Source organism: Cydia pomonella, chromosome 11 (genome assembly GCF_033807575.1).
Source record: "Cydia pomonella isolate Wapato2018A chromosome 11, ilCydPomo1, whole genome shotgun sequence".
Classification (NCBI taxonomy): Eukaryota; Metazoa; Arthropoda; class Insecta; order Lepidoptera; family Tortricidae; genus Cydia; species Cydia pomonella.
In genome coordinates this window covers 19,409,634-19,421,655 of record NC_084713.1, presented here as the reverse complement: position 1 = coordinate 19,421,655, position 12,022 = coordinate 19,409,634, and the positions used below count along the sequence as shown (strand labels likewise).

The 12,022-nt window shown below is 39.9% G+C and overlaps 1 protein-coding gene across 1 annotated transcript; it reads right to left on the bottom strand.

Annotated features, from left to right (window-relative positions):
- Positions 1-6,265: 6,265 nt before the first annotated feature.
- LOC133523049 (toll-like receptor 6) lies at positions 6,266-10,784 on the bottom strand. Its single transcript, XM_061858556.1, has one exon. The coding sequence runs from the start codon at positions 10,597-10,599 to the stop codon at positions 6,583-6,585; it is 4,017 nt and encodes a 1,338-aa protein (XP_061714540.1). The 5' UTR covers positions 10,600-10,784; the 3' UTR covers positions 6,266-6,582.
- Positions 10,785-12,022: the final 1,238 nt, after the last annotated feature.

Sequence of the window (12,022 nt, the reverse complement as noted above, 5' to 3'; positions counted from 1 at the left end):
GTGGTAGTATTGAACGGTGCATCACAGCAGCTTTCCCCGGCAGGTTGAGCATCTCGCTGGCCGGTAAACACTGCTAACCTATATCTTAACTTAAATTATAGTCTCGCGGTTAGTGTTGGTTAAGACTGGAGTCCTTTGAGTGCTCTGCTTTAAGACTCGACTGTGTTTTTCAGATTCATAGTTATAATAATTAAGTTGAAACTCGAGTTCTTTTCAACTTGGTAGCGACCCGAGTCTTTAGTAGAGACTTAAGTCCTTTTCAAAGAACTCTCCCCTTCTTCTTCTCATGGGAGCCTGGGGTCCGCTTTGACAACAAATCCCCAGAATTGGTCTAGGTTTTACGAAAGCGACTGCCATCTGACCTTCCAACCCAGAGGCCTTCATAGGATTATTCCGGTCTCCTCACGGTGTTTTTCTTCACCGAAAAGCGACTGGTAAATATCAATTGATATTTCGTACATAAGTTCCTAAAAACTCATTGGTACGAACCGGAGTTTGAACCCGCGACCTCCAGATTGAAAGTCGCACGCTCTTACCGCTACCCCACCAGTGCTTTTAAATAACTCTCTTTAAAAAACTCTTCATGTAAAATTCATGGGTTAGGTTTGGATTTTAGATTTGACAAAACTTACAAAAAGGACTCGACGTGGGACTTACAGATTCGGAAGTTTTTTAGCGCAGTCTCGTAAAAACGAGTCGAGTTCTTCAAATTTAGACTCAAAAGACCCGAGCTCCTACCAACACTTCTCACCGTTTAGGTATTTAAGTTAACTTTCAATGTAAAACAGGCGACTTGGTTAAGGTCATTTAGACATAAGTCGGTAGTTTGGTCGGCAGTGAGTGCCCCAACGAAATTGGAGATAGGTACATAAAATCAGAACTGATCTCAGTAAGGCATATATCGGCACCTTTTAGTCACAGTACATTCTTTGCTTAGTTTATAGCTAGATTTTTCTGGGTAAGATTGTCCCAATAATATTATTGAAATATTGAAACGATTCTTCAACTTACTTCACAACATAATCGATTAATAAAGTTCAAGAAAGTTATATTATTTATGAAATCTTGTATTGTTCATCTATGCTATATCGGTGCCTGTGGCATTTTTAATATGACTTTAAGGGGTATAATGTGACAAATAAATAAATAAAATAACCACTATTGACGTAGCTGTAAGAAGTATCAAAGAGTTAAAAGACTTATCTCAATTAACGTGGTTATTTATCTCAGCGCCGGTATCTTTAAAGATTAAAGCGCATATCTTATAAATATGATAACTCATAGAAAACACCGAATCATCATCCTCGTCTCTGTACAACATATAGTTATTAAAAAACTGGTTTAAAAATACCTGCGCAAAACCCGAGTTACCCCACACCCCATCCACTTAAAGCAAAGATAAAAATTCCTCCTTAATGCCAGGATTTGTATGACTAATGGCCAACAGATGTTCTCACTATAAAAAGTATTAAAATTAGAAATTAGGGGTTTCAAGCTCACTGATCAATGATAACAATTAAAATGAAATCGCTTATCTATCCCATCTCGAAAACCACCCAAGAGGGTTGCACTAGATTAATTGACCAAATCTAGAAGAGGCCAAAAATAGACCTGCTAACACAGACGGACATAATTATTTTTAATAATGATGGATAAAACGTTAATTAAAAACAGCCCGTTATTATTGCATGCCAGCAGTGAAGATGCGAAATCCACTAGCGATATAAATGATGAATTTGTGTTTCACGTCAGTTTGAAAACTGGACTTTATGCAAGACAGATAACAGTTGCTTTTATAATGAGAAAGTTCTATAACATACGTACATGAAAGAGAGCAGGCCATATGAACAAAACCTTTTAAAAATATCTACTTTCCTCACTGAAGTTCTAATTACATGGACCATACAGTGGACACGTAACTTAACCGAATCAATATTAGTCCAAGTTCAGACGCGAGCGGTCATCACCCGTCTTCCATTCAAAGTTACTTTACGAAACAACACAAGAAAGGTAGCATTTGTCACCTTACAACAGTCAGTTGACAACTTCTGGTGCGTTTCGTACGACCAAATGACATCTAAGAGGCAGGTGATTCTCTATCTGATTTCCGAATATTGACAAAAACCGCAACCTAAACAGTTAATTACCTCAACATATGCGCTACATTCCTCGCCCTCAACACATCCCTGGTGAATTTAAATTTGTAATCCCTCGACCAATAACAGCAGAACATTTATTTAAAAAAGCCAAGCCCCGCCTCCGACGGAAGCAGCTGCGGACTAATAATTACAAACGTGCTGCCTTGCCTATAGCCAGTCTGTAACTTGTTAACTTGTAGAATACGGTATTCGCCATCTTTGCATCAATAATAACATATGAGGAACGAGGACATACGTAAAGCAAGTATTCTAATGTCATTCTAAAGAACTCTGAATTTATTTATGATATCCAACTTTTAAAGGTTTTGATGTCATTCGCTGGACAAGATTCGGATCGATGAGGGTAATCGTAACTGTAAATAAATCATAAGTATCGATTTTCAGACTGGTCCTAATACAATTGAAACCAGAACCACCAACTAGTGTAGGTAGAGTAAATATGCATGATTTCACCACCTAGGCCTATCAATAGAAATCCACATCTTTGTTCCGTCTATAAAAGGACAATAGATTTATTCCCAAACGCCATCGTATCGGAAATGTCTCAATTAAACGTTAACATTATCGCCCTAGGGCCAGAATATCGAATGTCGTGTAGTCTGGGCCGGGATCTAAATCTACCGGTGACCGAGCCGTGTCCCTACATGCAGACCATCCATTTGCGCCAACACTCTCCGAAGTCGAACACTCATCACCTTTTTTCTCCGTGTAACATGATACCCGATCGTTTATAGGCGTCGACTATCCAAACCCGTTCTAAATGGATTCGAGATTTGAACTTAGGTGGGAAATCCTTGTGACAATTGATTATATCTGTCCTTAAGACAAAAAGCGAACGCTCGATTAGTTTCGTCGCGAGTGTAGGCTTGGGGACAATAGATCGGTTTTGGTTTATGATTCTAAAACGTTTATGTCCCTATAAACAGTGTTTTGGCTTTCCGTGGAGTATGGAGTGTGATGTTATCGGCAGACGGGTTTATTACCGCGTTGATGGCCTTTATGAAAATGAATAAAGATATCATAGGTAATAAACATACGGAGTGGCGTTAAAATTTCGCATTCCTACATTTATTACAAAAACTTATTGTGTTTTCAGACAATAAGCACCTACCGGCTAGCACGAATATAGAATATCATTTTTGAATAATGACAGCGGAGTAAAGTTTATTTTAAAATTCATTTTATTACGTAATTCAATACCCAATTAAATTATTGATGTTGACTTCTAAACTTCGTAATAACGACAATATTGATATCCGATCCGTAAACATTTTGTTAGAGGTTGGTTATATTTCTTTTTACAGCGTAGGTGAACATCATAAACGATGGTAATAAAATAACTTTTTTCCTGATGGCTTTATCTAAACACAAATTGTGTACATAGTTTGAGAACATTTCTGACGGGTCAGAATCGGGTGTACTGATTGATCAGGCCTGCTGGCAGGACGCTTATTAGTTATTACAAAGTAATTATAATAATTAAATTCTTAGTTGTTACAGAGCAAATCAAATTATACGCAATTACACAGGTGAACCAATAAACATTCCTGGTTGATGTAAACAGCCAATGGTCTGAGATTGATAATTAGCACTGGTTAACCTAGATAGCCATAGCCAATTGAGTTTAGTCAAATAACAGGGTCCTGGCTACTGCTAAATTGGTAGTTGTTATATTGAGCAAACCTTTTGAAGTGCCAAAACGAAAAAAATATAATTTCGCTCTTTTATTCTAGTAGGAGAGTTATATCGGGGGCCCATTTCTCGACCGGTATTAGTCTAATGCCTACTATTAGTCTGTTGCCATGGTAACCCATACGACTTGACAGTTCGTGGACTAATATTATTTAGTCTAATACCGTTCGAGAAATGGGCCCCAGATGCCTATTTCCCGAACGGTATTAGCGTAATATTATTAGTCCACGAACTGTCAAGTCGTATGGGGTACCATGGCAACACACTTATAATATTATTAGACTAATACCGTTCGCGAAATAGGCCCCAGTTGAACTCTCCGCCGTGGGCTGGAGGAGGGTAAAATGTTCACTTGTATATCAGTAATGCTGGTCAACATCAAATAGAAATCCAAAGTGCCTTATAAGTACCTTCGAAGCGTAGTAAAAAATATAACATAAAAGGTAGGTAATAGCAACCGAGGTATAGGTAAGTATTGATGAGAACTTGAGCATGCTTGTGTCATAAGCAGGATATCGTATTTCGAAAATACACTGTGTTACAACATGAAGTGAAACAAAAACATTATACGCAGGCATAATTGTTGTACGGTCACGTCTGAAAATATCGATACGAAAAAAGTGCCAAAATTATGTATGCACGACTTTATTGCCCATATATTAAGGTAGTGTATACATATTTTTGGCACATTTATTGTACCGATATTTTCAGACGTGACTGTACCTAAATCATTACTTTTGTTTCAAAAGCTGAATTCATCAAAGAATAAGATAGTTGTTTTTTCAAGTAGGCATATTACAATAAGCTTATAAACGTCAATTAAAGCTTCATTTGTATGTAAATCAAACAAAAACAGAAGGTAGCAAATTAATAAATTAGTATCTCTCCCTAGTAGGTACTATTTCAATATAAAGGTAGGTTTAAGAGTAGGTACCTAAGTTAACCTTTGTTTACAATCATTTGAGTAACACTAATTTAAGATCGACGCTCAAACCATCCCAGATTACTTTAAAAACAATATTTAACTCTAACCATCATCATGTTCACCGTAAATGGGATGCGCTGTGGTAGGTCGAGCCAACAGTTAAGAAATTGATAAGACTCATTACTAAATTATACGATCTTCGCGCAGCTATGTTACTTTGAAGCGCTTTACGTATACCCTTACATGTGGAAATCAACACATATCGAGATAGTGTGATATGTCGCACTTCATTACGCATTTCTTATTAAATTGTGAATCAAACACTTGAAAGACGGAAACAGTTTTAAGGTACTTACTCGTTCTATCTTGATCGTGAATCACCTGGTGGTTGTGCTCCAGTTTCTAGGTAACGATGAAGAGACATCGTACTCAAAAGTCAATTAAAATGTTGTTTATTCATCCGTCTTGGCCGGTAAGATGATTTATAGTTTCGCAGCGGGCTGCGGCTCGGCGCGAGCGCTGTCGCGCCCGCTTTTTAAATTAAAATCGTACCAGCATACCTATTCACAAACTGTTTCTTCTCATCTATAGGGAAAATATCTAGTTTACTTTGACCTCCTGATGCATAGCATCTAACTATAATATCAGGTAAGGCTCATACTTGTCCACTTGCGCCGAAGAGGTCGGTGAGCTACGTGAACAACCGGCCAGGGCGTGATCTTATCCAGCTCGATCACTTTAGATAAAAATAAATATTTATACATTTGTCTGTGGATGGGCGAACAAAGCGATTCGGTAAATTGATTAGCTATGCCGATGAGATTTTTTGAGACTCTATTCAATCATCTCCGCTGATGCTAGATAAAGCTATGGACTTAAGAAACGTATATGATTATTATTAGTTAATTCGGACGTTATGTCGTCACGTAGTTAAATAAGAAATATGAGTTTTATGAAACTACAACTTCTTAAACAAAAAGGAAACGGCCGCTTATTGAAATATCTACGTGAACGGGATGTTATCAATCAAATACGGAGAGTTAGATAAAATATCGTTTTATTTATACTCTGCGATTGGAAGCGTAATAAATACGAAAATTTTCATAGTCTAACTAAAAATTACATCACAAATTATGTACTTATTTCTATAAAAGTAGCTATTTACAATTGACTAGGGTACAGTTCAGTTCTTTAACAACTCTGGTTACATTGTTTCAGACATACTGCCTACATACACTTCAGTCATAAATTTCTATATCTTTCCATAACATTCTATATACAATTATGTTTGAAACAATCCAACCAAACGCCTTAAATTATTTATACATTCTTGTTATTTTACAACATTCTCGTCTCACTTTATTTCGTAGTCTTCCACATTATTATAACATTATCACAAATACCGATACAACCTGTTTCTTATACCAGGATTAAATTAATCAGGAACCTTAAAATACCAGTTACGATCATTACATTACCAGTTACAAACATTATTCAATACAAAGACAGGAATGTTAGGCTCTACAACAAAAATGCTTTTTCGAAGTTGAGAGAATAAAGCTGACAGGTACAAATACATTTATAAATGCGACAAATTGGTACGATTAAATTTTCCCGTCATTTTGTTACCTTCACTATTAAGCCATGAGAAACAATTTTATAATGTTCACTTAATAGCTTTAATGCAGCACCAACATTTGCTAACTAAAATGTATACAGAGCTTAGGTACTTTCATGAATCGTCAGTTATTTTTAATATGTTACAAACTATATTTACAAATTTACATGATTCCTATTTATAAATAGTTAAACAAAGTAAGTCTTTCGCATATTGTTAGGCCTAGTGTTAGACATGGGTATTTGTTGCACAGGCCTCAAAGGTCGTTCTTCGCACTGATGATTGTCGATGGAGACGTAGCTGTGGTGGTGCGGTAGACCCTCAGGTCGGCCATCACTGCTGGCCACGGAGCACGTCTCGTCCTCCGTGCTGCGAGCGGACACCTCCGCGCTCGCACTGGTGGAGTGCATGGGGCTCGACATCATCAGCACCGGCGGCGCCATCCCATACTTGTACCACGGGTCCTGAGACGTAGGCGGCGCTGTGTACCTCAAGTTCCCATGTCGCCCGAACCCTTCCCGGTTCCCCGTTTTCATATTATTAGCGTTATGAAGCGTCCGATTCGGCAAAGTCACGTCCACATCCGGTAACCGAAAATTTAGCTTTTCCCAACAATTTCTCTCCCCCCACACGATCACTGTACACGTTTTTAGCAACACTTTTAAGTCCGGATCTATGTTTATGGCACTTAAGTCTGTCGTCACTAGGAATATTATTTTTTGACGCCGATGTCTAACGTTCACTGAGTTTATAGCACTTTGTACGGCCGCTCTCGACTCTGCCGCGTACCACTCCTGCTGTAAAAAGTTTATCGATAACACTATTATTAGTCTCTTAGAACTTTCCGATGCACTCACTAAACTATCGCCGGAGCGTCTTTCAATTAACTGCAAGTCTCTGTGCTGTAGACACAACGAGTGTCCGGAGTTTTCTAACTCGGAACTAACTGCGCGAGTCACGAAATCCTCGTCCCGCGGATTGTACACAAAGAAAGCGTCGAAGCGCTTGTTTTTGTTGTCGTTCATGTCTTTGGGCGTGGAACTGAACACTCGTACACCGTATCTCGAGTGCATCCATAACTTAAAGTCCTCTCTGAACATGAAGAGTAGAGCGCACATTAGTAAAAGAATAATTGCTATTATGAGCACCACCGCGATATATGGAATGTAATTTTCTACACCGTCATGCGACTCAATGAATAATCGCTTTAGGGTCTCGGTCTCTGTTTCTTCGGTAGCGGTTTCTGATACGCATTCCTTCGCTACGGTCGCTATAGTTTTGTTCATTGGCTGGCCGTGAGCGAAGTAGCACATCATGGTTTCGGTGTCTTTTGACTTTTTTATAAGCCATTGATTAAGTTGAGCGACGTCTTTGCAATCGCAGAGCCAATTGTTCCCGTCGACGGAGACGCGAGTGCGCGGGTTGTTCTCGGTAATGACTCGCCACGGCATGTAATCAACGTACCCGTTATTGTCAAGGTTCAGAAGCTCCAACGACGGAAGGTAATTAAACGTATCATTTTCTATGACTTTGATTTTGTTGTCGCTCAAGTAAAGCTCGTTCAAATTCTGTAGCCGCGTAAACTGAGTGTTTCTCAAAACTTCCAAGTTGTTGTTTTCCAAGTGGAGCACTCTTAAAGACTCGATCCCGTTAAATGTTCTATTTTGTATTGTGTTAATGTTGCTGTTATTGAGATACAAAACTTGGAGCCTTTTTTTACCAATGAAAACGTGATTGCCTAATTCCTTTAGATCGTTTCCATCCAAGTATATTTCGGTCGCGTCCATCGGTATTCGGTCCGGCACGTGATCGTAGTCGGCGGCCGAACAATCGACCACGTTGGAGTTCCAAGTGAGATCATGATAACACGAGCACCTATCTGGACAAGTCATCTTGCAATCACAGGCGTCAAAGTCACAACAATGGCACAAAGTGAAACAGTGTGAATCATACTCGCACAGAAACTCTGAAGATTTGACCTCGAGTAGAAGCACGTCCAATTTTGCTCGTGAATGAGTTAAAGAGCACCTTACACTTTCTAAATCCATTACTCGCGGGCGCTGCCGTAGATCACTTAATTGGTTAATTCTCTGCAACCACTCCATTGTGCAGTCGCACACGAATGGGTTCTCGCTGATATAGAACTCGGGTAAATCTTTCTCCTCGGGAACAGCTGATATCGCAAAAGCGCCGACTTCGAGTGTTTTTATCTTATTTGAATAAATCATGACTTTGTTGAGGTTGTACTTTTGAAGAAAAGTGCCGGGGTTTATTTTTTCGATATGATTATTATTCATAACGACCGTCTCAATACTGCTCGGGAATGAGAATTCGTCGATACTTCTTATTTTATTGTGACTGACGTCGAGCATCTTCACGTTACAAGACTCCTTCACGCCGTAAGTATCCTCCAGTTTCTCTATTTTATTTTCATGCATGTCGAGCCACTCCAGATTCGAGGGAATGTGGCTATAGTCGAACCAAAGCAACTCATTATTTGATACGTTAAGCCAAACAAGGGGCTGAGTGTTTGTAAATATCCCTTTTAAATCCACTAATTTGTTTCCATCTAATCCGATAGCTTTCAATTGTTGGTTCGACGCAAAAGCTCCGTCGTCAATCTGATCAATGTTATTTGAGGCCAAGTTCAATATTTGCAGAGACGGCAAAGCAACAAAAGTGTCCTTTGATATCTTCTCGATTTTATTTCCCACAAGTCGTAAGCCATATAAATCGTCTAAGCCCTCAAATTGCGTGGTAGTAACTTTAGTAATTCTGTTCATGCCTAAGTCTAGAGATGTCAAGAATCTCAACGTCTTTATGGCTTCCGGTACTTCGGATAACTGGTTTCCACTAAGGCCTAAATCGTGGAGTTTCGTTATGTTTTCGAAAGAGCGTAGGTCCACTTTTGTTATTCGGTTCCCGTCCAGGAATAATTGATTCAATACATATAGGTTCGAAAAATGGCTGCTGTCCACTTCGATAATGTTATTATGAGCCAACGAGAGCGAGTGAAGATTTTTCAAATTAGAAAATGCGCCATCCGCGATCCGCGCTATGTTGTTATACTCCAAACTTAGAAACTGCAAATTATTCAAATCTTGGAATAGCAGCGCATCAATTTTAGTGATTCTGTTATGGGATAAGTTCAAAACTATAAGGCGAACTAATCCTGAGAAAGTGTCTCTATTTACCCACTCGCTAGTCAACTCGTTCACGGACAAATCCAATATCTGTAGTTGATCTAATCCCTCCAGGAGTCCAGGTGCGAGCACACTAAGTGAGTTATTATTCAAATATATCTGTTTAATGTCTCTTGAGGACTGGAACATTTCAGGCGGTAATCCAGTCAAGGCGTTTGTAGATAAATTGAGTAGTTGCAAATCACTGAGACCGACGAAAGCACGATCAGCCACGTTAGATATTCTATTGTTTTGTAAAAACAACTTTTGAAGAGCGCGCAGGCTCGATAAGCCGTTATCTGGCAGCGCGCTAATTTCGTTGTGCGACATTTCCAGCGTTTCCAATACAGTATTGCACGACTTCCCGGGGGCGGTGGGACCATTACCCCAGTCCGAGAATCCCAGGTTAGAGATGTCTTGCAACCTGTTCTGTGTCACATTCAACTCTTTCAAGTTGTACAGCGGGCAGAATATCTCCGACGGCAACACCCAAATGTTATTATCACCCAAGTCCAACGTTCTTAGATCGGTCAATCCGCGAAACGTGTCCCGATGGAATTCCATAGACATCGCAGACCAATCCGTGTTATGAGTCCGTATGCTCAACGCACGTAAACCACTTAGCGGCGAAAGCACTGCCGAAGGAACGTATCTTATCTTACAAGATTCTATTCTCAGTTCTTTCAAATTATGAAACCGGGAGAGGAGTTCGGTTCCTTCCTCTTTTCTTCTGCCGACGTCGAGCGAGCTTTCGAAGAAAAGCGTATCAGTGCAGTGGAGGTCGAGCGCGGTAATGCGCTGCGCCTGCGAGGCGCTGAGGCCGGCCAGCAAGTCGGTGGCGCCGGCGGCCGTGCGCAGCGAGCACGCCAGCTGCACGCGCGTAGGCTCGCCGGGCCCGCCCGACACGCGCTGCCACTCGCACTCCTGCGGCGCCTCCGCCACCCGGCTCGTCAGCGAGGCCCCGCCGGCTCCCAGCCACGTCCAACTCCAGACGGCAACCGCCAATAATCCCATTGACAACATTTTTAACACTTTTCAACTGTCACTCAATTCAAATCGTCACTTGGTTTGTTGACGCGCACATTTTCCGACTTCACGAGTTTCCCGTCAAACTTGTTACGAAGTACACATAACGGGCCGTGCGGAGAAGCGTGACAACCGCTCCCGACGGCGAGTAGGCATCGACTGAGTGACGGCGTGCGGCAAGTTGAGCGACCGGCCGGTTCCCCGCTCGCTCGCTCCTCCCCCGACAGAGAGGTCCGATGCGCGCATCTCGTTTTTCTTAAAAGTTCACAACGGCAACAAGTTGCTGGCCGCAAGATTGGCATGAACAGAAGCGAGCTTCGCGAGCTTTTATAAATATGGCGGTACTTTGTTTGTATTGCTTTAATCAAAATTTCAATAGAGTCGCCACTGAAAATGTGGACAATGGGTTGTTTTCTTGAGTCGTAATTAGCTGGATGTGGTTTTGCATGATGTTCTCTTCCTTTTTATAGAACTGGTTTGACTAGTTCTAGTACAAATAGAGCAACATTACATAATTGCAGTAGGCAGTTATTCACTAAACACACCAAAAGGTTTATTATTTACATGTAAGTAATGGTAAATAGATACGTACTAATACTAATGTAAGCCTCTATCTTACATTAGTACGGGTGGTTGGAATTCTATGTAAATTAATAATTGACTACATTTCATATTTCTGACTCAATATTTTTATTGGTTCTCTTACATTTTCATTAAAACGAGGAATTCGCTGATAGTTTATTTTTTTCACCAGGGTTGTATTTTTTGAATGTGTACTTATTCTAAAATGGCGGAACTCCAGTTCTACGATAGAAGATAGTCCCGTCTCAATCGAAAAAAAAAACGTTAAACGTTTAAATGAATCTAACGTTTCATGAAGGCAGTATGGCTTAGAGCTTTAGCCTGTCCAGATGGAGAAACACAATCAAGGGTCAATGGTTTAAACTAGCCCCTTCGTTGTTATTTTAAAACAATTTTAATAGAGAGATTTCTACGAAGATTTGGATATAATAACGGATACTGACTTCATTAATATAACACCAGGCTTTTATACGGCTACGACGGACCGACGGACAAACACTAACGAATATAATGTAATTAAATTCGTCCGATGTCTTTGACAAATCATTTTTGCAGTAGGTAAGGGACGAAACAATATATGGTATACTTTGGAGGAGCATATCATCGACCCATACGGCTTTGTTCATTTTAAAAACGATTAGTAGATGTAAATAAATTGCTCTTTGTTTTGAATTCTAATTAGAACGTCGTATTTAATTGACAATGTCAAATCCATTATTATGACAGCTATTTTTTTCTCGTGATGCTGATAAATGACAATGGCATTTCACCTATTGAGTCGTACAATTGGTAAAATTGGTAAAATTACTCAGTTTTTTTTATTGCTGTATATTTTTTG